Below are 26,179 nucleotides of genomic sequence, written 5' to 3'. Positions count from 1 at the left end.
GCTTCATTTTTAATTGATGCAAACTATACATTTATTTTTCATAATTCATTCATGCACATTTAAGGCAGCATGATGATGGCAAATGTAATTCATTGTTACTATAATTGTCATTTTCAACATCATTAATATTTTATAATTATTTGACATTCATTTTGGAATTATTGCACACAAATATCAATGTCATCTCAGCATTAGTTAAATAGTTGTTTCTGGTTTTTGTTAGTCCTAATTGATGTTGTTTTAAAATACAATAAATCCCTTAAAATACAATTTGCAGCGGTGTTCAATAATTTTTGGTGGGTGCTCCTAAATTTTTTCTGGTGCTCCTAAATTTTTTCTGGTGCTCCTAAATTTTTGAAGTTGGCAGCACCAGTGCTACCAAGTAAAAAAGTTAATTTCGAGCCCTGTATATACATATATATATATATATATATATATATATATATACACACATCATAAATATATGGAATAGTAAATACAAAGATTGATTAATAATAATAAGATTCTGAGTTAGTTTTGGTAATCTCATATTAGAGCAATGTTATTTTCAAGAATGATTCATCATGAGTTTCATCGCGCGCATCACAACAGCTTTTGGCGCAAGTTATCATCCTCTCATTCGGTATTCACAGAAATTATTTAAAGAATAAATTTACAAAGGACACTTAGAAATGTAGCAGAAATGTAGAAATGTAGCAGAAATGTAGAAAAAGGCAGTATTTCACTGTAACTCATAGCCTTCTTCTTGACATCAGCGGAGACTGACAGATGCAGAATTTTTTATTTTTTTTTATCTTGGTCCACGTTTGTAGCGTTTTTATACAGTTTTGTGAAGTTGAAGGCTACATCGTCATCTAATAGTTTGTCGGCATGACACAGACCAACATTACTCCCATTACTGAGGAAACTCGGAGCACATCTTATCTACTTAAGCTCTCTTTGCCACTGTTGTTTTCACATCTGGAAATGTACATATAAACAGCATGCTTACTGAGGTGCGGGATCACGTTAGCTGTAATGAGGCGATATAGGAGAATCCGGAGTCTTTACTCTTATACGGATTACATAAAAAGAGATTATTTGTTTTCGACTTGAATTGGTTTTTGCACAGGTAGACATTTCAAGCTTTATATAGATATCATAAATCATCATATTTGTTAAGTATTAGCTGAGTTTCCTTTCAATTAAGTGACATGTTTTTCTGACCACAGTCTGCACGCGTCTTATGCAGATGCTAGTAATAACAATGCCTCGTGGGCGTGGTCGCATTAAAACTAATGAGATCAGACTGAGAAATTAGACATAGCATTGGTTTCATACTGATTACTTCATCAAGCAATGTTTGTTTTCAACATAGCTGCATTTAAAAGTAGACACTTCAAGCTTTCTAGATATACACGTCTCATCTGTTTTTTGTTTTCGTGAAGTTTCAGCAAATTTTTACTGACGCGCTTCTAAAAGCAGTTCACGGAGAGAGAAAAGACAGAATGCCTACGCTGTTTGTTCTCCTTATTTTGCAAAAGCACACACGTTTGTTGTTGGTGTGAGTTTACACAACAAAAAGTAGACACATAACAGATTTGATTGATGTATTGATCTTATCTGTACGATCAAAACTAAAACTGTAATTTAAGTTCATTTCAGCAGTTTGACGATACTACAGATCAAAATACGTATATGCGGTCTTCGACCCCAGGGGGTTTAGGAACAAACACTAAATTACAAGAAAAAAATCTGAAATTGCATATCTTAGTCTTAGAATTGGAAGATAAAAAACAGGCTTCCATATACACAAGAACCTGGTGATGTTTAATGTCAGTACTACTTAATGTATTGTTGAGTTTCCAAAAAAGTTTGAAGCACAACTGTGGTTCAAGTAAGTTTTACAAGTAGTAGTAGTAATAATAATAATAATAATAATAATAATAATAATAAGCAAATTGGCATATAACAATAAATTTTGAAGAATGTGACACTAAAGTATGGTACTGGATGATAAATAGAATCTGTAAATTCAGATTTACCATCACAATAATAACATTTTATTTAAAATATACTCATATAGAAATGCATCTCGTATAGAAACGCATCTCATATTGCGCATCTCACACAGAAACGCAATTCTCTATCTCTAAAAATACTTTGTAATAATGCTGTTTTTACGGACATTTTTGGTAAAATAAAAAGCAACCTTGGTGAGCAGAAGAGAAAAAAAAACAAAACAAAAAAAACAGTTACTGCACTTTGTTGTACGCCTAGACCACAGGTGTCAAACTCAGCTTATGGTGGGTCTAGACCAGGACACCACTGGTCTAGACAGTACTGTATTTGTCAGTGGAAAAACAACTGAATACTGCATTCGGCTGCTGTGTGACCTGTGTTAATAAAGTCAATGATACTTAAACAAATGTTTTTATATCCTGAAAAACTCAGTCAAATAACTTCAATCCAATTAAAACCCTTAAATGAGATAAGCTGAAGGGGATTCATATAATTGAAGTAACTAGGCAGAACTGATTTAATTACTTTATACTCTGAAAGTCTCCATTATCCTCCCTCTCTCAAATCACGATCAGTTCATCTGCTACTTAGGCTTATTATGGAGTGTCTGATGCTCAAACAAGACAGAACGAACATGGGACTGTTATCATAACAATCTTTCTGATAAGGGAACTTGCCAAAAGCCAGAATCAAATCTTACAACCTTATGCTACCTAAAACTTTCCCCTTCTCTTCTGCAAACAATGGCATTTCCTTCATGTATTGCTAACCTACTTTATTCCATGAGGTCTTTTTCTGATTTAAACTTACCCGAAAGTAGATGCTCGTGCGCACAGCTTTTCTATCTCACTTCGATCGTCTTGATCAAGTGGGTCTAGAGACTGAGGATTGGGGCAGCCGTTCTCCTGAGGACCAACATAGAGCACGTCCACCGCTGGACTGGGGAAGTCAACCTGTTCATGGACACATAACAAATATTCAAATCAGGAAAATAGGTCTGCCCCAAATCAAATAATTCTGCTCTATTCTACATCATTTTGTAGTATAATCAATATAAGCAGTGCATTAACACTGAAAAGTGCACTTTAAATACCCAGAGGACACACTCATTCAAACTCTAAAAGGAAGTGTGGATTGATGAACACTTCATGCACTCAACACTCACAGCTTTGCTTACATAGTGGAAAGTGGGAGAGCTATTGATGTAGCAGAAGCCTTGCAAAAGGGGATAACTTTGTGTATGGAGGAGCCTACATACAGTTCAGTGCTTCCCACATATCGACTTTACTTATGAATATATAATATACATACATATTAATGATCAACCAAGATTTAGAGACACTTTTTCAAAAATATTATCATCCTTTTACACTTTTTTTTGTATCCGCACAATATAACCAAACATCCACGATCGATTAAGTAGTGAAAAATCTTCTTTCATTTAAAGGTTTCATGGTACTTAGTCTGTGTGCACGAGAACTGTCAAAAACTCCCCCAGAGAGTCTCACATGCTCTGCAGACTCAGAAACAGAGCTTTTTTTGCACCCGGCCGGGGTTTCTACATCTATTAAAATGTCCAGGATTTGGCTTTTGCTTTCTAAAGCTGTCATTAATTGTATGATCCCAGCCGCAAAAGCGAGAGAAACATTACCAAATTAAATACTTCATCTAAATGACTCAGAAAAACTTTAGTGTAATTTTGTCCTCTTCAAATATTTAATAAAGTGGCTGCAAAATATTTGTACACAACAGTGGTGGATTTAGGCATGGGCAATATGGGCTATCTCCGGGGGGGACCTTACTGAATGGCATGGGGAGACGGTGCAAAAAAAGTGCCACAGTAAAAGATTTGAGATAAGATTTACTTGATGCAAGTGTATTAATGTAGAGTGGTTATCCCAGAATAAAAAAATGTTAGGGGCTATTCACATTTGGCGTCTTTTTTACACGCCAACCGAAACAACGCTGGTGAAAACAAATTGATGCAGAAAGCCATTCCCACACAACTCACACGTGCTGCTCCTAATCAATAATCCTCACCCAATAATAATAATAATAATAATAATAATAAACAAATTGTTATATTTATAGAAAATAAATAAATATATTTAAATGTATTTATAATATATATATTTTTAATGTATATATTTATAAATGTATATTTAAATATTTAAATTATAAGTAAAGTCAACCACAGTGTCTTTATTTCTTGAGAGAGATGGGTGAGGGGAAATGTTTGGGGTGGTTTCGCCCAGGTACTATTTAAACTAGAATTGCCACTGGTACACAGTTAGAAATGGCTAATCAACTTATTTGCCTTTTTTAAATAATCTACACGTTTTATTCCTATCATCTTTTTTTTTTTTTAGAATATTTTCAGTTTTTATTTACTTTTTCAAACATTTATTTATCATTAGCTGGATATTTATAAAGCAACCTGAACTTGAATGTGAGAGTGAAGTGAAGAAATTGTGAAATAGAGGCAGCTATTCTTTCTTTCTTTTTGTCTTTTACTTTGAAAAGAAAAAGTTTCTAACAGTTTTAATAAATAAAAATATTTTTTATTAATCATGTTTGTCACATAGAGTCAACAATTTTTGTGACGTGGGTAAAAGGTGTGATTTAATCCAGCTACCGCCGCAAGTAGATTTCAAAGCAGTGGAAAAAATGATAAGCCCTCGTGTGAATTTTATTTCTTCATGACAGGTACTATTTGGTAGTTTGGTCTTTTATTTCATTAATTTGGCAACTGTTAAGCGTTGACCAAGAAATGGTTTGAATCTCCATTTTATAAACAAAAACAAAAAAACGCTGAGTTCCATTTGGGATGACACAAAACTCATCCACTCATGAGTGTATAAGTACACAGTGTATTAGCGTACTGTGTTATTTGGGAAGCAACTAATGTCAGGTAAACTCTACAAAACGAAAGGCAAAAGGAAAGGACCTGCAGTATGATCTTTTCTGTAGGATTCCTCCCTTTGCCTGCAGCTCCAGGCTGAAGGGCTTGAGGAGAAGTCCACAAACTCAGCAGTTTACTGCCTCTGGACAGAACCCTAAAACAAAGCAGCAGGAAGACAAACTTAAGAGACAGCATTCAAAAACTGTGCCAGACTCATTAACTCAAGCATGCTCTAATATAGCTATCATGCACAGTCATACCGGAAGTAACAACTTATTCTTTGTACAATTCTCAAGCATACATTTGAAAATCTATTTATAGACCTGTCTTTCCATCTATAATCTAGTATGCATCCATCTATCTACACATCCATGCTTTTTTCAATTGATCCATTTAGATTTCATCAATCATATACCTATCGTCATTCCATTCTATCCATCCATGGTTTTATTTACCCATCCATCCATTCATTAATCTATTCACCCATGTATTCATCCTTTTATCACTCCATCTCCCCTTTCCTCCATCGATCAACCTATTCATCTATCATTCATGCATTTATCCATCCATCTAAATCCATTATTAATTTGTTAATCCACTGATCCACTTATTATCAATCCTATTTTCTATTAGAGACTATCCATCCATTAATAAATATATTCATCAATGTATCCATCTATCTATTCGAAATTTTAATTATTCATCTCTTCTTACCTACTTCCATCCATCCATAACCCATGCATTAACCATCAATCAGTTGATGCAGCTATCCGGTTATTTAACATTCACAAATTTACCCATCATCCATGTAACTAAGAACTTAAGCCATTTATGTAACAATGTATTTTATTAATCATTTTTATCCATTTTCAATCTATCCATGCATTTATCCATCTATCCAACAATCCATCAATCAATTGACCCACTTATTTATCCATCATACTATGTATCAGTGAGAGTCCACCCGTCCACGTATCTATCATCTATCCATCCATCCATCCATCAATAAATCTATTCACCCATGTATCATCCATCCTTTTATTTATTAATCTCTCTATCCATCCATCCATCCATCCAGCATGCCACAATCAATCTTATAAAACTTGCCAAAATTATTTTATCAATCAGTAAGAGTTCATCCATCCATACACATACACATGCATCCATTATTCAGTTCATCCACTTATCAAGCCATCTAACCATTAATAGCCAAATCATCCATCTACTCACTGAATAAATTACATGAAAAATAAACAAAACAAATATTAATCACACACATAAAATGTACAATTTACTCCCTAAGGTAATTCTTGTGTATTTGAGGTGCTGTTTATGACTTGCCTCCTGAAGTCAAACAGAGGCATGGAAACTTTTCCCAAAAGTTCTGGACCTTTCCGTTGCTTGTTGGAATCTGGTGAGTTGTTTGCATTCTGACTGAGGACCCCATAGAGAGAAAGACTAAGCATAGCCTCCAGTGGTAACAGCGACACTGAAATAGGGAAGTTTATTCTTAAAAAAAAAAAAAAAAAAAAAAAAAACAGAGTAAGACGTCACCAACTGCAGAAACTGGCAGCAGTCCCACTGAAATTCCCCCTTTAATTCTAAAAATTGCAGGAAGCAGTGTGCCATTCTGCTTAAGAAGGATTAACACTTACAATTCATCCCATTTGATGTGGTAGAAGAAACTCTTGTATGTTCCCACTTTTTTGGACTGGACAGGTTTGAAGAGATTCCTGTTGTTATGGGTCAGGGCACACATCAGGTAGTATTTTTCAAAACTGGAAAACAGGAAGGAATGTATTACTCTATGGCACGAAATAGGAAGAAAACATTAGCCTGTCTGGTATTTACTCATCTCCAAACTTTATATTGAAAACTAATTGAAAAATGTTTGCACTGACTGTAGCTTCATGTGAACACAAATGCTTTGCATGCATTTTTTAAAATACTTTGGCAAATTATGGGAATCCGTTTATCAAACTTCAAATATTTGTAAATTTACAAATGGCACATGGACACATATTTTGAATGTGTTTTGGTGTGGTCTGTGAAAATATTTCATGCTGCTATAAATAGGCTTCATGATGAAGCGCTGTGGTACAAAGAATTCTCAAGGGTAAAAAAAATAACAGTAAAAAAATAACAGCGTCTCCCCTAAGGGAACTGGATCAAAACACAGAACCAAGTGATGCAGAACTTTAACCCTCTTCTGTCTCCAAACACATCACACCCCTATCGCTCTGCTTGTTCTGTATGGAAATCACTAGTCAAGTCTATTTTAGCAATGGCAGATAAGTGCTGCTTGTTCAGTGGCGATAAATAAGAGCACTCAAGATAAAGTTAGCTACACAGAATGGCCTATCCAACAATTCACTGTCATTCTCGCTCAACAGACAAACTACTAACGATAATAATATTGCAAGCATGTCAACCTGTTCTGCTAATTAAAACCTAATAGTCTACCAAAATTAAAATGAGAATTAAGAGTAGTTAAATTGACTTTTATTCAACAGGATGTCTATCAAAATAACATGCAAGCTACATTTCCGAAGGAACTGAACACATCTATGCACAAAAGCAAAAGCTCAAAATGTCAGTGAGATTAAAAGACGTTTTGTAATGTCTCATGGCTACATTTATTTGATCAAACACAGTAAAGCTGTATTTTTATACATTAATGTATTATAATATTATACTGTTGCAATATAATACACATGTAGCAGCTATTACTTTAAACTTGACTTTCACATGATGCTTTAAAGTTCATTCTAATCCACTGATTTAGTGCTTAAGATGTCGTCTCAATAATGCTGAAATATGTGTATATTATGTTGTATTTTTTGTTAAAGTGATTACTAATAAATTATTGATAGATTAGATTATTGATAAAGTTATTGCATCCATGCTTTATTTTATCGTTAGGAATAAAGTGATTCTACATCTCTCAAAGTTCAGTTAAACATTAAATGGTCCAGATATCATTTATTGAAGTCAATTGCTCCAAGAAAACACAGACCTGAAATTACTCAAATTATCTAAGAGGAAATAACAGTGTAATGAATATGGATTCAATGCTTTGAAAGTAATAGAGAAGTTTACCTTGGCTGCAAGTTTGTTAAACAGAGTCATTATCATTCCGAAGAGAATTAAACATCATTTAGCATTTTTCTGGACTGTGAGAGAAACCCAAACCAAATCCATTTTTTGTATTATTGAAGTATTAGCGTGAAATTTAGACCATCTTCTACTGACTAAGAGAGACGACAGTGTTTACCTGCTGACCCAGGTAGCAGGAATGCCATGAACGGCAAACAGTGTGAACTGTAAGTGTTCAGTGGTGCCCGAGGCCTCTTTGCTGTCCCTCTCATCTTCTTTGTGCTCTTCTATCATGAAACCAGGGCTAATCGGGCAAAAAGACTGAAGGTAGAGCTTGGCGAGTTCATAGACAGCATCTGTGAGCACTGCTAAACTCTCCTCTACAGGGCTAGAATAACCTGGACGATTATAAGAAACAAAGATTAGAGAATAGGTTAACAGGATAACACAGCACATGCCTGTTTTTAAATCCTACAATCTTGAAAATAAAAAGTTGTTTAAGGAAAACTTCCCAAAAGGAAGTCTGGAAGTTTGCTTTCCAGTATGAGCAAGCCTAAATATAATGTATGTGAATGTTCTTCAGCACTGTCATAAATGCATATTGCTGAATATAGAAGTAACATGCAGTTGACCAAGATATTTAAAGATAATATTTACTTTGTTCTCTCAGAACTAAAAGGGGTGATGATATTAATAAAACTGCAGTAGGAAGGATTTCATATTTATACTTAAAATTCTTTTTAAAAGATAATTCAACTTAACATGAAAATTTATGTCTACATTAATTCACCTTCCACTTGTTCCAATCTGTTTTCCTCTGTTGAACACTAAGGAACATATTATGAAGAAAGTTGGGGAAAAAACATCCATTATTTCCTAGGGATAGACTGATCACGATAATTGTTCAATGCTGCACATTTTTGCTAGATTGAGTATCGGCCAACCAGTACCGATCCAAATCCAATCTTGTGTGTGCGCCATATTCAGTGTAATTTATAAGCCAACAAAAGCCATGAAGGTAGCCTATTATAAGGCACTAGAAAGTTTTCATGTAGGCCGACTATATCCCAAATGTTCAGAAGCCATTCTATAGTTTAATATGAAGTACAGATAAATATTCAAGTGGTAAAATTCATCATCAGTTCAGTGCTTCCCTCTGCTGCGCCTGTCAGTCATTCTCCATTCATTCACAATTCAAACTGCATGTCGCTTATGTTTGTTTATGACAACACTAAAAACTCTCCAGGACTATTTTTTCCTGTTAGTTTAAATTATCAGCGGAGAAATGCATTTAGTTTTGCATTAAATGGGTTCATTTTGACCGGCAACAAAGAGGAGTTCGTTGCGGTTTCTAAATCATGTTGCATTGTTAGATTGCACTGACCGTGCAATATGGATTGTGATTAACAGAAAATGATTTAGCCTAATATAGGCTACTCTGAAACTTTTAAAATTTCACAGTAATTTTATTTATATTAAAATTTTATTTAATAGACCATTTTGTGTTTTGCCGCTGAAGCATACGAGCAGACTTAGTTTTGAACTTCATCTCAAATCTTCTAGTTTATTTTGTAGATAACTGACTAAAGAATACATTTATACCAAACTAAAATCATTCCTAAAAAATCATTTTTTCTCACAACAAATAATTTTTCAGGACTCAGACAGTTTAGTTTAGTCTGCATCAAACCTGCAGGGAAATATCAGGCTTTGCTTACAGGCTAGTTATTTTACTAACGATTAGGGTCAATGGTAGTAGCTTCTTACAGATTTCAAAGAAAACCCTTAACATTAAAAAAGGAAACATGAGCTGGACCCCAACAGATCAATCAATGTTATAATGAATGCTCATGTTTTTAGTCAGATTGTGACATCTGTCATATACTGTACAGTAGGCCTATTGGTCTGTTATTTTATACTAAAAATTAAACTGCTTATGTTTATTAAAAATATATACTCAGATAATTAATTTTGGTATCAGGATTGGACCCAAAAAAAATGATATCGGTCAAATTAATTTTATTTCTTTCAGCATTGTACAGAATATGTTGTTTTATGTTCAACAGAGGAAAGAAAGTCTCAAATGTTTAAAATCACCTAAGTTTGAGTAAATTTTAACTTTTGCCTGAACTGTTCCTTTAATGCTGAAAATATTGCACAAATTATAGAAATAAACAATAATTATAGGGAGAGATGCTGAACTTTAACTTACTATTAGCTGAACCTCCTGAAGATGTGGCACCAGCCTGCAATTCAGCATAGTGCTTTATGAAACATGCGCACATATAACAATAAAAAACATTTTAGACTAGGTACAGGGAACAACATGTCAGCACTGATTTTGTTATTATTATTATTGTTATTATTATTAATTTTAAAGTGGTTTTAGTCAGTGCTAGATAAATCAATTTATTAACAATTGATCTGTCAAAACATGAAATATACTTCCTGACTTATGAGTAACAGTCATCATATTAATACAGTAGTTCCCCATTCCAGTCCTCAGGCCCTCTGCCTTGCACAGTTGTATGTCTGACACACAAAAATCAGTACATGGATTTCTCTGTTAACAAGCTGATGATCTGAATCAGGTGTGTTTAGTAACCAAGACATATAAAATATGCAGAGAAGGAGGCCATAGGACTGGACTTGAGAACCATTGTATTAATATCACACATGGCTGAAGGTTTATACTGAAGGGTCTCTGACCTCTGGTGAGCGTGTTCTAGGAAGGTTGACAGAGCGCTTGAGCCTCTTGACGGCATCAGTGATGGCTGGTGTCTCAACTTCATCCAGAGCACAGGACAGATTCTTAACAGACTGAACCACATTGTCCACTGTTTTATATTGGTTGTTCTAAAAAGAGACACAGAAAAATGCTTACAATTAAAAATATATAACAATAGTTTCAAGGAATTCTTGACTTATTTTGATACAGTAGCTACTGTACGTTTCCATCTAGCTATTTTTATGTGAAGTTTGGAATATTGAATCGGTGGAGTTGCTCTTCGGTAAATCTTCCTTCAGCATTAACTTTTGCATTAAACCGATCAGAATTAAACTGAATTGAAGCAATTTATTAGAAATACACTCACATTCTACACTACTCTTCTGCCTGCCTGAACTGCTGGAATGTTCCACAATTCAATTTAAAAAATATTATTTTACTCTTTTTCTTTTCTTTATCTAAGTTAAGCTAATTTAACACAATCTACATTGTAAAAAGTGTGAAAGAAATAAAGATTACCTGAACTGAACTGAATAAAAAATGTTTTATATAGAAATTAAATTTTAGAAATGTGCATTAAAACCTTCACAACAAAGAATGTTTTATCAAACAAGAAATGTGCATAAACTACGATGGAAAGACATTTACTGAAATAATTTCAGCATGTGCAAAAACACAACATGATTTTGTTTCAACAGATCATGTGATAATAAAAAAGGTGTGAGGAGATAGCCTTAACAGACAAACTAGTGAACCTACAGTGGCACATTGTAAAAAATCAGAATTTTTGTTTTAGTTAATCTAAAATGCGTCAGCCAATGTCCATCATCAATAAGTTGTTTGGTACAAGGTTATAATAGTTTTGGACTTTTCATTAGTTTAAGTTTTTATTTCATTTTGACTTTTTATTTCAAATTCAGTTAGTTTTAAATAGATTTAGAGGTAGATTTACTAGTTTTTATATATATATATATATTTTTAAAACTGCTTAGTTTTAGTTCATATTAGTTTCAAATATTATTATAATTGTTAATTATCATTATTAAGGATATTTTTAGATACAAGATTCAAAATGAAAACAAAAAACTCAACCAAAGATACATCTTTTGAAACATGTATCCAGAGGACAGATGACCACTATCATCTACCCATCTTAAAAATCAAATACAACAGCCCACAATATAGCAGCCCAAAGTGCAATATGTGTGCAAGGCTGCTTCTGATATTAGTTACGTAGTAATGGGAAATTCAGATCTTTAATGCAAACCGGATCTTTTGTGACCATCCTCCCATGTTAGGACTTAACATATCAAAAATATGTAGTCAGCAATTATATTTACGTCAGTTAAAACATCATTATGATCTGAAAAGTTTCTTACAATTATTTTTGCAACCTAACTCAAGCATGACTCACTTATTTAAATTCCATTACGATTTTCTGCCATGAAATAAACGTACATTTTGCCAGATCCTTTCATATAAGCCCACAGTTTACCAGCGCTGCAGTTGTTCAAATTTAGTTGAGTCACAACAGGCTGTCATGTACCGTTATATACATATACACAGTATTATCGGTTCTATTATCAAATCTGATCTCTGTGCAATGTACTAATAACTGATTAACTCAGTATATCTTGGTTTGTTTCAAGTCAGAATGATTTACTTCGATTTGTTGAACTAGTTTAACTGGTTTACTTAGAAGATCTGGTTAAAAAGAATGATTCGTTTGTGATTGAGATTGGATTTACATTTACATTTAGTCATTTAACAGACGCTTTTATCCAAAGCGACTTACAAATGAGGACAAGGAAGCAATTTACACAACTATAAGAGCAACAATGAATAAGTGCTATAGGCAAGTTTCAGGTCTGTAAAGTCTAAGAAGGAAATCATTAGTAAATTAAATTTTTTTATTTTTTTGAGTACAGTTAGTGGTATATCCAGAGAGGCAATTGCAGATTAGGAAGTGAAATTGCACTCACACTCACAAAAGATCCAGTTTGCATTAAAGATTTGAGATTGCACTCACTTATACAGAAATAAAACCTATATATGGGAACAAATGTGGTAAAATTAATAATTTTAAGTCTGCATTTACTGCTGTCACCATGCTGCTGTCATATCCATTCTTTTTTTGTCATGGGAGCAAAAGTAAGGACTGAGTGGAGGAGAACCAGCTTGATCTGGCCAATGGCATCAGGATTACAGACTCTGAGGTGCATTGTGGATCAAACACCTAACAGCTCGAAGTATGTATTAAATACATTTAAAAAGACGAAAATAAAGAAAAGATTATGCAATACTTTTAGTTAGCTTTGTATGCACACAATACAGTTTCAGTTCTAATTATAAAACATAAAATAAAAAAATAAAACTTCTTTCAGTTTTTTAGTTGTCGTTTTTTCGTTCACTATAATAACCTTGGTTTGGCATTATTACATCTAAAACTCCGCTCTGGTGGCTGCGCTCCCATAAAGCAGTCTTGCGCCTCCAAAATACACTGAACATTCATTGCATTTCGTTCTCTGAGGTTTAATTTATTATATGAGGAAAAACAGGCTCAAAGTGGATTCTCCTACTGTAGCAAATTTCATTTCTCTTTTTGATATTTGGCAACAATTCTTCAGGAAGTGACAATTTTGCTCTCTTTGACTCATTGAATGTAAACTTTGCTTTATTCGCAAACGTTTTATGCTATGTTCCATATTTGTGCATAAATGTCATTTAAATCTTTATTTGCAAACAAAGCTAGTGTTTGAAACATTTCAGAAATGTGCTACCTCATTCTGAAGGCAGAGATTGACTTGCTTATGAAAGCCTTCTAGATATTCAGCAAGGCCTTCTCTGTAAAAGAAAGAACAAGCGTGCAAAGGCATGAGAGAAATCAACAAGCACAATCTGGGACTTCAAAGGCAACACGAAGCCTTCCAGATAAGATGGAGAACATTCCTACCTTGTGACTGCCTCTTTAAATGGCCTCTCCACTAGACCAAGGTATTTCTCCAAATCAATGGGCGAGATGTCATCTTCTGCCTGTTAACAAGCATCCAAAGAAAAAAGAATCTTCATTATTTTTATAACAGTGATGGTAGTGTAGTGCAGTGAACAACTAGATTCTATCTATTTCTTTTAGCCTTTGTTAAGTGTCTTACAGTTCGGGCCAGATCTCTTCTCATTGTGCTAAGAAACAGGAGCTGTAGTTTGATCTCTGATTCCCACTTCCTGCAGTTCTGCACGTACTCATGACTGCCTAGACTGTGTTTACTGGAAGAGAACATAAAAGATGCTTTAGAAATGGGCCAGAGCCAAAAGCAACTGTATTAATCAATAATAAAACCTACCATTAAAAAGATTAGGGTAATTAAAAATGTAACAGTTTAATTGACCAACAATGCATTTGATTGATCAAATATTACATGAAACATTTATTTTTTTTATATAAAATATTTTAAACAAAAATCTATGAAAAGGGTATTGGTTAAATGGTAAATCTAGTTAAACATTTTTGTTAATTATAAAGTAATATAATTCCTCTTTTTAATATAAAATCTATGTTAATAGAGCATCGCGTCAGCATCTTACAAAGATTGCTGACTTGAGGAAATGCTGCTTAATATTCAGCTTTATTAATCTTTCTAATTAGTTTCGATTTATATTTGAAAATGCAAAACAACATTTAATTTCAATATTTAACACTACTGCTTTTTTTTTCTTTACTCTATTCATCAAATAAATGTGAACATACAATCACCGGCCACTTTATTAGGTACACCTTACTAGTACCGAGTTGGACCCACTTTTGCATTCAGAACTGCCTTAATCCTTTGTGGCATAGATTCAACAAGGTATTGGAAATACTCCTCAGAGACTTTAATCCATATTGCCATGATAGCATCACGCAGTTGCTGCAAATTCGTCATCTTCACATCTATGATGTGAATCTCCCATTCCACCACATTCCAAAGGTGCTCTATTGGATTAGGATCTGGTGACTGTGAAGGCCATTAGAGTACAGTAAACTGATTGTCATGTTCAAGAAACCAGTCTGAGATGATTCACGCTTTACGTCATGCTATTCTGCTGGAAGTAGCCATTAGAAGATGGGTACTCTGTGGTCATAAAGGGATGGACAAGGTCAGCAACAATACTCAGGTAAGCTGTGGTGTTGACATGATGCTCAATTGATACTTTGATACAAGGTGGGATGGATCCATGCTTTCATGTTGTTGATGACAAATTCTGACCGTCCAAATGTAACAGCAGAAATCTAGACTCATCAGACCAGGCAACGTTTTTCTAATCTTCTATTGCCCAATTTTGGAGAACCTGTGCAAATTGTAGCCTTAGTTTTAGAGATGCTCTTCTACATACCTCGGTTTTAACGAGTGGCTATTTGAGTTACTGTTCGAACCAGTCTGGCCATTGTCCTCTGGCATCAACAAGGCATTTAAGCCACAGAACTGCCGCTAACTGGATATTTTCTCTTTTTCAGGCCATTCTCTGTAAATCCTAGAGATGGTTGAAGCGTGAAAATCCCAGTAGATTAGCAGTTTCTGAAATACTCGGACCAGTCTGGCACCAACAAACGTCTAATGTTAAAAGTCTCTTAAATCACCTTTCTTCCCCATTCTGATGCTTGGTTTGAACTGCAGCAGATCGTTATGACCATGTCTACATGTCTTAATGCATTTAGTTGCTGCCATGTGATTGGCTGATTAGAAAAATGTGTTAACGAGCAGTTGAACCTAATAAAGTGGCCGGTGAGTGTATTTTTCTACAAACATTTTCAAATTCTTATCATCCCCAAACTTTTAAATGGTACACATAAGCCTTATGAAAAACAACACAAAAAAGAAGATATTGTATCATTTCTTTTTGAGAAAGTTCACTCTAAGAACATTCCAGAAGAGTAGTTTTTTCCAGGAGAATTGTGCTTTGGAAGGGTCATATTTAATTCACTCTTCAATATCGACTTGCCAAGGTCAAATGAGGACAAGCCAGACACTGAGAAACTTTAACATAACAACTAAAAACTTTCTAGAACTCTCAAAAACTCTGAAATGAGCACAATAACATGGACACCCCATGGTAACTAAGGGAGGATGCCTTACATTAGACTCAATTCTTCCTAAATGCTTGGAAGGGTTTTGTTTTGCCCAATCCCTCTGTTTCTTATTAGGCCAGGCAAACCCTCCCCTAGCACTGCTGGTTCTTCTCTTTCAATGGTGTGGGTAAAAAGGAAACATTTCCCTAGCACAATTAAAGCAAAATAGCCCCGTTCTCAAGGAATGTTGGCAGGAGACGTGTTTATGTAATAGGACAGAATGCCTGCAAAAAGGAAAGCGAGAAACTAAAGGGAGTACTCACTTCTGAAGGACCTCCTCCTGTCCGCAGACCTTGAGAACGTAGCTATTGATGTCCACCTGGTTCAGGTCATCATGAACCCAACACAAAGCCTGCATTATGAGCAAGTCCACTGGAGAAGTCACTAGGGAAAGAAATACAGACTACAATAAGAAAGCCATCTAAAGACAGATAAAAAAGGAATTCGATGGGGAAAAAATTAAGAATTAGGACTGCACGATACTGCAAAAATATGCAATAATGTTGTTGAGTACTGAAATAACGGTATTTCTTACGATAAAACATTTACCTAGATCAGGGGTCACCAATCTCGTTCCTGGAGGTCCGTTACCCTGCAGGGTTTAGCTCCAATTTGCCTCAACACACCTGCCTGGGTGTTTCAATTATACCTAGTAAGAGCTTGATTGGCTTTTTCAGGTGTGTTTGATTAGGATTGAAGCTAAAATCTGCTGGTCATCGGACCTCCAGGAACAAGTTTGGTGATACCTGACCTAGATAAATGCTATTTATATTAGCCATGTTTTCTTAAATAATTTAAGGATAATAAAATAAACAGATAAAATATATTCTTCAATTCAGATTAAAAAAAAAATACAAATGGTACAAAATGGTACAAATGTGTTGTCATGGTACAAACATTTAGGGCCCTATCATACACCCGGCGCAAAGTGGTGCAAGTGGCAGCGCAATAGTTTTTACTACTTTAAGCTTGGCGCAAGGGTAATTTTAAGGCATTGGGCCACACTGTTTAAATAGCAAATGCATTTGCGCTCAAATGTGCGCCCATGGGCGTTCTGGTCTAAAAAAGCAGGCGTGTTTTGGTGCGTTGCTATTTTGAGAAACTGTAAATAGTCTGATCTTTAGACCAGAACAAAGTCGGTCTATTGTCTAGCGCAAAGTGCGCCTGGCTTACACAGGGTGTTGGGGGGTTGTCGCGCGCGTTCTGATCAGCTGTGTTGTCGCGCGCGTTCTGATCAGCTGTGTTGTCGCGCGCGTTCTGATCAGCTGTGTTGTCGCGCGCGTTCTGATCAGCTGTGTTGTCGCGCGCGTTCTGATCAGCTGTGTTGTCGCGCGCGTTCTGATCAGCTGTGTTGTCGCGCGCGTACTCAAGGGCGGTGTTGTTGCGCGCCGACTGAAAGGCGGGACCGAAGGTGTGTTGCGTCGCGGGGGCACTTTTGATAATTTTGGAAGGGCACTTTCTATCCAAGACTAAAAAGGGCATGTGCACTGCACAGGTTGAGCCCTATGTGTGCACTTGCCTGCATAAGATGCAATACGCCAATATCTTTACATATGAAAAAGATATAATATAATAAGTATATATATAGGATATCATAAGGATATATATAGGATATAAATATAAATGATGAAAATATTACAAAACATATTAATTTCTAGCCTACATGAATTTAAAAACCACACCTTCATACTTTCTTCATCTCGGGAGGCTTTTTCAGTTCATTCAATTTGCTTTTGTATAATGTTATTATTATTAGCAGTATTATTTATTATATCCATATTTATATTTGTTTTATTAAAAACAAGCTTAGATTTACCCACCTGTCAGGTTTTAGACCATATGGGGAATAGCAGGTGTATTTGCAAATAATATAAAGTATTTTGACCAAACTTTTTTATTATTAATCACTTATTCATTTGCTGGAAATTAGAACTGAATTTAGAAATAGTTTTGAAACAAATCTTTGCGCTTAACAAACGAAATTAATTATTTATAGGCTAATTGATGTCTGTGCGGTAAGGTTTCCCTATCAATGAGAGCAAAAGCGAAAGTGAACTTACTTTACGTCATGTTAATACCAATGCGCTTATGGCGTGACACAGCTGGCTCTTAAAGGTAATGGAAGATGAGACTCCAGGTTTATTCTCAAAACACACCTATAACTCATTGAGTAAATAAACTCAACCCTTTTAGACCATGCGCTATGGCGCAAAGCGGATTTTCCCGTCCTTAAGTTAGCAAAAATGCATTCTGACACGCCCTGAAAGCGTTTGCGCCCTGCGCATGGACCGTCCAAAATAGAGCCCTATGTCTTTAAACCACTATGAATAAAGAAAAAGCTTTTCTGGCTCTGATTGGCTGTTGTTACTTTCCTCTCGTCTCAACTCCTGTCATTAGTGTTTATTTCCAGCTCTGGGTTCACCTCTGGGCTCCTAAAAGTCAATAGCAGAACTGCAACTAATGTGGAAACAGAACTAAAGATAAAGCATGATCTTGAACCTGATTAGTCAAATTAAGATAAAGAACCAATGCATACGACTAATTAATTTATTACACACCTCTGCAATACCTATGTCACATATACTATTAATGTAATACCAATAATTTTTCAACACATGGTGCAGCCCTATACAGAATGTATTTTGTAGTCTCTGACACTTAAAGTTGATTTTCACTGTCTGGACAAATTCCTTACACAAAGGGCTTGTTTACACTTGGCCTGACTAAAACAAACTGCAGTGCAATTGCCATGTTAATGCGGTTCATTTGAATAGGTGTGAATGATGTCATCCAAACCCTAGTGCGTATCAAACAAATAGACTGATACCCCTGAAAAGACTGGTCTCACTCAGTCTGCAAACAAACTCTGTAACAGTTTGATTGAAATGCGAAGACAGTATGGCCCAATAGACATTTAATTAAACTAAAAAACAGGACATGATGTCACAAGATGCAACACTAAAAGAACAGAAAGAACAAGCTAGTGCTGCATAATTGTATCACAACTGCGATGTCAGCCTGTGCGGTTATATGATGGGGAAAATGTTGCGATTTTATTAAATCAATAATGAATAATTTATGAGAACAGCTTTTTTTCTGATATCCGTGCTGCTAACAAAACAAACAAAACCTATATGTGGAGAGGTAAGCGTGATCGAACACCCAATCAGGGGGGAGAGCATGCTAGGAGCCCGGCGGCTAATCAGCGGCTCAATCAGAAATGATAAATAACACCTGTCTTTCTAGTGATTGGGCCGGAGAGACTCCCTTCTTAAGGAGAACGGGAGGAGCAGTCGGGAGAGGAGAGAGCACACACACACACACATACACCGATACATGTGTGGTGGCATCGAACCATAAATAAAATATTTGCTTACCTGAATCGTCGACCCTGTCTTCTTCTTCCCTCAACAACGAACTTTATTACACTATATTTAATATATTTGTATTTTACCTAGAGATGCACCATTTGACAATCCAAGGCCTGTAATCAGCTGATTCTAGTCCTCTGGTCTGGCCTGTTAGTAATAGCACTCACAGTTTTCATGGAGACGTGCACACGCACTGTCACTGTCATGACCCTGAACTTCTTCCACAGTGTTTAGAGTGGCTGTTTACAATTTGCAGCACGGCCACTACGTTTGGTGCAACTAACTTAATAACCGCCAAATGACTTTCATCTAAAAGCACAATTCAGACTTAATATAGAGTAACTTCGGGTGGTACTTTTCTAACGACGTGTAAATAGAGTGGTTTGACATGCAGTCCTGTCTGTGACACTTGCAGCTTGTTGCATGCTAACGCGTGCAGGCGTCCATGATGAAATCCTGACAGAGAGCATTTGAGTTGCTGGTGCTCCTCACCTGAACAGGTACATAACACTAGCGGTCTCTCCGGTCACATTAGCAGAAATGAAGCTCACTGATATTCACAGACCGTTTAACTGATCACATTAATCAGTTAATCATTAACAAGCAGAGATGTGGTCTTGATAGAAGGAAAATGGTCTGTGAATATCAGTGAACTTCCCTTCTGCTAATGTGAGAGGAGAGATTAGGGGTGTCACGATTTCGATTATCGAAATTTATGCTCAATTTCGATTATCGAATCAAAAAATAGAATCCTCGATGCTGCCACGCCCCCATGTCACGTCAGCTTGTCTTGCCAAGTGGGAAAAAAACAGGCTTGTTGAAGTGCTTGTTAAACTGCAGAAGCAGGAGACCCGTCGACAGAGCTTAAATCCTCTCCTCTTTCAATGAAGTCGCCGGAGTGGAAGCATTTTGGATTTCCAGTGAGTTATGTTGACAACGTTCGTGTTGTCCACAAAAAAAAACACAGTTTTGCAAGCTCTGCTATGTACGTATTAGGGTTCGTCCGATAGACAACACCGGCATCGCGATCCTCCGCCCGCTCCCGTTGCAAATCCGCTCGCGAAAAGTACACACTCAGGCTCTGTTTACACTGTCTTTGTTTTTAAATGGCATTTTAGAACGACAACGATTTGACATACACAGTGGCGTGTAGCATTTCTGAGCAGCCCTCCTTCCTCTCTACCTCTGACACACACACAGACGCACACACACAGCCATGGGCTCGGGACAGCGGGTTCAGGCAGTCAGAGGATCAGTAGACTGCTTCAATCTTTCACTCACTTGTACTTTGTCATTTTAGCGAACACCTCAGATACTGTTGTCTGGTTCCTGTTGGTTGTGCGTCTTTTTTTTTACCAACGCCATTATAACGACACAGATCACTGCCTATTCACGAGTCCCACAGAAAAAGTGATTGACAGGTGGTAATTATGTGTGTATCTTGCCTTTATTCATTTACTGTATGATTTGTTTATGGGTAAAATAAAGACCATGCAGGTCAGGTAGTTTAAATGGTAGGCTACGAATAATTAATCGGTCATTAATTAATTAATTATTTATAATCGAAAATCGAATCGAATCGTGCCTTTAGAATCGAAAATGTAATGGAATCGAGGATTTGGAGGATCGTGACACCCTTAATATATATATATATAAATATTGCTATATTTCATTTAATAGTATATGTAAAAAATATTTTTAAAGCATTTCAATTTTTACAAATACACATTTCTGCATTATTACTAAACTGTGTGTGCATTTTCCTTAAAATCCCATCAAGTTGACTTATGATCCCATTTATAAATCGCAAACGCATATCACAATATTGACCTTAATAATCGCAAAATGAAAATTTTCCCAAATCATGCAGCCCGAGATCAAGCTTAGATGTTTGTTTTTTTGTCAACATAACAGAAACAAATCTATTTAGTAAAGCACACAGCATTGCTTTGAAATATTCGTTAGGCTGCAAATTGTGTCAACAACACAACCGAGTAAATGATGATAAAATGTAAACTGCATATTTAAACACAATGACCAATCTGCAATCGTTAAGTAGATTTAGCAAAAAATTATATATATATTATATACATACATACATACATACATACATACATACTATATATATATATATATATATACACACACACACACACACACACACACACATACATACATACATACATACACCCACATATTGCACATGGTCACACCAGGGTTATAGCAATAACAGACCCCACACCCCTCCCTGGAATGATCCACTCTTCAAGCTCCAAGCCTAGGGCTGGATTAAAGTCAGTTATGTCTAACCTGGACTTTTCATGTCAGCCCTGTCTTTTTCAGGACTAAATGCCTGATGGTCATGCCTAATTGGTGGTGATTTTGGGGTTGCTTTGATGGGTTGTGGGATGCCAGTAAAACTGCCATCTTCTTCCCATGGTACTACAGTAAAACACATGGTCCTGGAATGTCAGGAGTGTGTGGTTGGTCTATAATGGCGGGGATTCTACAGCCATAAGAAAGTCATGGAAAAAAGCCGAGAGGCAAGAAAAACCGAAATGCTTGGAAAACGCAAATCCGTATGGTGCATGTACAATCCAAATGAATGAACAACAATCATATAAATTTCCAAATAAAGCAACACACAAGCTTTTTTCTCAATTGGTGTGCATCTTAATTTGAAGGGGCCAAATCTGATCCAGGAATCAGAAAATGGAGACTTTTAATCTGAGTTTATCCTGGAAAAGCCTTTATATTCCACACATTTAAACCTTAGTCGCCTCCCGAGCTTCATTTGCTGTGTCTCCCATGCCAAGTATGTCTGGAATTGCTAACTCTACTAACCTTACACACAGCTAAGCACTTTCCTCCACTTGAACAAACCAAGGAAAACCTCAAAAGCCACCTTTTTGAAGTTTCAGACAGTCAGGCTTAACATGCGAAGAAAGCATTGAGCTTCTTTGTATGGATTAGGAAAGTTAAGTATCCATAAATATGAGATCTTACTTATGCCCACTGTTTACAGAATGAAGGTATATTGTTACAAACCCAGATTTCAGTAGGATCAATGAAATCTCCTGATCTAAACACAACATACTGGGTCAGAAGTTGAAAAGGAAAGAACAAGTAAGAAGAGAGTCAATTTAACAATCCAGTTAGATACAGTATAGCAGGGAGATTCGTCAAACATATTAGCTGTCTATAAGGCAAACTCAGACACTTTGCCCCCTTTTCCCTTCCTAAGACCACAGTGTATGCTGGATTCATTCAGGACAAAAAGAGCTATGGGGCTTAGGCAGTAACAACACAGAAAAATTCTTCAACACAAAAGGCCAGTCTTGATTTCCTGCCAGGAGTGAGGTGGCTAGAGACACAGCACAAAAAAAATGAGGCCAGGCAGTCTTCAGAAAACAGACGCTTCACAGGGAACTGAGCCAGGGCCACTACAGCTCAACGAAAAGGACTTTCCATGCCTGGATCACAGACAGGTTACCCAGTAAAAAAAAACAATTCAACTCGAATCATGCAAGCAGAAAAATGAAAAACCCTGGTTGAAGTATCAATCTGTTGAGCAGACGCGCCATGACAGTTATATAAAAAGAGAATGTGTGACAGCAGCCAAGAAATGCTGTCTGGCACTGTCATCATAGCAGACATTCAGAGAAGAATATTATTGACAAATAGTGAGTAGATTATTTAGAATACACATTGTTTAGTTATTGCTGAAGATATTTCTTTCAGAACAAATTATTATTATCAGCTCGACGTGATAAAAACCCTTACCATCGCAAGTAAACGTTACAGGCTGTTGAGAATCAGAAATCTCAATGGACACTTTCACACTGCCCCCATTGTCCCCTCCTGCATCCCTCTGCGTGATCACAGGGCTGAGAACATAGCCAGGGTTGGTAGACAGGTCATCGTGTGGGAACTTTGACCTCAGTCTGCAAAAAAAACAAAAAACAGCACTGTTAAACATAGGTAAATGATGTGTACTACAAGGTTCAGTCCTTGTACAAGCTCTCTTTGTGTACTAATTTTAGAAAACAAGTCTTTAGCTTCTGCCACTAAAGGGGCGACACACATCTGTAGACTTCCTGCATTTCACATTGGTAGTATTAACTTTGCTGGGCAGCTTGCTGAAAACAATGAGGTATACATTTCAGGATTTCTGGCATTTCCTAAATTAGTCCATCAGGTGCAGATTAGTCTTGCTTCCCCTACAGAAAATAACATTAAAATGCTGATTCTGGTATCCTGGGACCTTCTGATGTTAAATATTCAACACAGCTGTAGTCCTGAGATGTGAGCTTTTTTGCTGAGGGTATCCCTTCCAACATTTCAGTCAGGTTGGGCGTACTCACACTATGCTATCCGAACCGTGCCCAGGCGCATTTCCCGGTTCATTTGACAAGTGTGATTGCTCTGAATGAGGCTCAGGCGCGGTTCAGTTGGCCTGCCCTGGCCCGGTTGGAATAGGTGTGCCAAACCACAGTTCAGTAGGGCTTTGGCGGGGTACGCTTGTAGTGGGAGTGTAAAGCATGTCTAAGCCTAAAACTGAAGATGCGTCGTCCATTTAAAGGGACTGTTTCATACAGATTTATTAATCATTCCTTCTTTTCAATGAATGTGAACTGTCATAGTTTATTAAAGAAGCAAACAAGTCAAAATATTTGACTGTGGGTTCACACTTTCCAAATGACTTAAAATAATACAAAACAATGTAACTAAAGTAATCTCCACTGTGCTGAGCGAGAGTGCTTCTCTCTGTTAAACAGAACAGTGCATCATCAATGACGTCAGCTCGGATGCAATGTGAGTGCAGGTCAATGGGGAAGAGGGGAGGAGGACAACCGTGCTTCGGTACAGCCTAAAGCAATTTTCAGAGCAAGAAATTTTTCACAGTATGTCTGATAATATTTTTTTCTTCTGGAGAAAGTTTTGTTTGTTTTATTTCAGATAAAATAAAAGCAATTTAAAAATTTTTTTAAAGACATTAAGCTTCCTTTTTTTTTCAATAGTCTACAGAACAAACTATCTTTATACAATAACTTGACTAATTACCCTAATCTGTCTAGGTTCCCTAATTAACCTAGTTAAGCCTTTAAATGTCACTTTAAACAGCATAAAAGTGACTTGAAAAATATCTAGTCAAATATTATTTACTTTCATCATGGCAAAGACAAAATAAATCAGTTGTTAAAAATGAATTATTAAAACTATTATGTTTAGAAATGTGTTGAAAAAAAATCTTCTCTCTGTTAAACAAAAATTGGGGGAAAATAAATGGGGGGGGGGGGGTTTGGGGGTAATAATTCAGAGGGGCTAATAATTCTGACTTCAACTGTATATGTATGTCAACATCTCAAAAATGTGTTTTGGTGTTTCATGACCCTTCAAAAAAATTACTCACTTTGAAATGTCTTCACAGAATGCTACAACTTCTAGATTCTGGGCTTCCTTCTCCTGTAAGGCAGAGTACTTGGACAGTACATTTGTGCTTCCCTTATTGACCTGTAAAAAGACAAAGCCATAGTTATACTGCTGATCAAGCATTCTTCCTACCACGCTATACATTTACTTTTACTGAGGGTGCCACTTAGATCCCTTCTACAATATTGTTTGAAAACACTCCATTTTATACACAAAGGTATGAAATATTAGTGATTGATGACATTAACACCCCAGTTCAAATGTGGAACGAGACAGTCTCTCTGTTTGGTGAGAGGACACAGAGTATGTGAAGAATGTCTGGAATGCCAAAAAAAGACTTCCTTCGGGAAGGAAATCGGTCAAAAAAGCACATCACTACAAAACTACAACTAGGAAAAAATGCATTTACAGTTTAATAATGGTTCACATAGGGATTAAAATGAGAAAGTGTGTATTCTGTTAACTTGCATATATAATACAGCCTAAATAAATGTAATTTTAATATTATTTAGGGCAGACATGGCATATTTTCTTTTGGCATGGATTATGATGAGTACATCTGCCTCCAACACAATCACTATCATTTATTTAAAGTAACAACAAACAAACAAGACTGTGTGTGTCAATCCAAAACTGAAACATCACAGATAAACTGCATGTAAAACAATCAAGCATGATGGTCTCTTCAATTGTTTACTAGGCCAGGGCTCTGGGCCTAACCTTAGAGAAAAATGAGATGCCATGTGACACACATTCACAAATTATTCATCCGCTTCTGCTTCGCGCTACAGTTTTACAGTTCTGGCTGGCCTACATGCAATTTCTCCCAGTCCAAACAGACCTTTTCCTCAGGTTAAAAGTTTATAAGTGAACTGCCAAAAAACAGCGTAAAAAACACCCAGGAATGAGAGAATGAAGGAAGCTGGCTTGGATGTGCTTCGTATTCGGTTGGATTGAAATAAAATTCCACCATCATCTGTGTTTGTGTGTGATAGAATTTGCAACTTCCTCTCTGTTATTGTTGTTAAGAATGCTGATATGCATTAAGTGGAACTTCGATCTCTGACTGACCTCATGCACTTCCACTAAAGTAAATATGGCTGAACTTCCGTCAGATGATTTAACTTTCCACTGAGGACAGAGTGCTTGATGGTAAATAGTGACTAAGAGGTTTGTTTATGTATCTAATTACTCACCGTTACCTTAAACAAACTTCTTTTTTGCATGAAGGATAGGCTAAGGGCAGACAGAGCTAATGGTTTGCACTGAGATGGGAGCACATTTATAAAAGACATGTATATACAACTGAAACCAAATGGTCACATAAATAAGTACATCTCACAGAAGTATTTTAGAGCTGAAGTGTGGGCTAGGGATATGAAAGTACCAACTGATAGCAGTTTTATAGAAAGCAAGAACTCAGTTCAGTGGCTGAGTAATATCTGACTGACATGATCCGGGTTCAAAATCCTCACAGGCAAATTTGGCACATTTAAAATGTGTCAGAGTTCAAAAGCACTGGATGTGCGCTTTAGGTCCTAATA

The 26,179-nt window shown here is 36.2% G+C and overlaps 1 protein-coding gene and 1 long non-coding RNA gene across 7 annotated transcripts in view; one reads left to right on the top strand and one right to left on the bottom strand.

Moving 5' to 3' along the window:
- LOC147832840 (uncharacterized) overlaps nucleotides 1-20,667 on the top strand; it is a 418,098-nt gene extending 397,431 nt beyond the window's left edge. The window contains exon 4 of the long non-coding RNA XR_015515047.1: nucleotides 19,889-20,667. This is a non-coding gene — a long non-coding RNA (uncharacterized LOC147832840). The remainder of the gene's footprint in view (nucleotides 1-19,888) is intronic.
- The window catches only part of pik3c2a (phosphatidylinositol-4-phosphate 3-kinase, catalytic subunit type 2 alpha), a 70,665-nt gene that overhangs the window by 24,090 nt on the left and 20,396 nt on the right, over nucleotides 1-26,179 (bottom strand). For 4 of the 6 annotated variants that reach the window (XM_087293211.1, XM_087293213.1, XM_087293210.1 and 1 more), the window contains exons 3-15: nucleotides 24,616-24,716; nucleotides 22,986-23,146; nucleotides 16,095-16,215; nucleotides 13,880-13,991; nucleotides 13,681-13,760; nucleotides 13,508-13,571; nucleotides 10,709-10,855; nucleotides 10,212-10,245; nucleotides 8,178-8,397; nucleotides 6,559-6,681; nucleotides 6,245-6,412; nucleotides 4,949-5,057; nucleotides 2,812-2,954 (exon numbers count right to left, since the gene is read on the bottom strand). In XM_087293211.1, coding sequence (XP_087149337.1) covers nucleotides 2,812-2,954; nucleotides 4,949-5,057; nucleotides 6,245-6,412; nucleotides 6,559-6,681; nucleotides 8,178-8,397; nucleotides 10,212-10,245; nucleotides 10,709-10,855; nucleotides 13,508-13,571; nucleotides 13,681-13,760; nucleotides 13,880-13,991; nucleotides 16,095-16,215; nucleotides 22,986-23,146; nucleotides 24,616-24,716 — 1,583 coding nt within the window. Of the gene's footprint in view, nucleotides 1-2,811; nucleotides 2,955-4,948; nucleotides 5,058-6,244; nucleotides 6,413-6,558; nucleotides 6,682-8,177; nucleotides 8,398-10,211; nucleotides 10,264-10,708; nucleotides 10,856-13,507; nucleotides 13,572-13,680; nucleotides 13,761-13,879; nucleotides 13,992-16,094; nucleotides 16,216-22,985; nucleotides 23,147-24,615; nucleotides 24,717-26,179 lie in introns of all 6 variants that reach the window. The other 2 variants (XM_087293209.1, XM_087293208.1) reach the window with 1 other exon arrangement.

Source organism: Danio rerio, chromosome 18 (genome assembly GCF_052040795.2).
Source record: "Danio rerio strain M-AB ecotype USA chromosome 18, GRCz13ab, whole genome shotgun sequence".
In the NCBI taxonomy this organism is placed as follows: Eukaryota; Metazoa; Chordata; class Actinopteri; order Cypriniformes; family Danionidae; genus Danio; species Danio rerio.
This window is presented reverse-complemented; position numbering and strand designations above follow the sequence as displayed.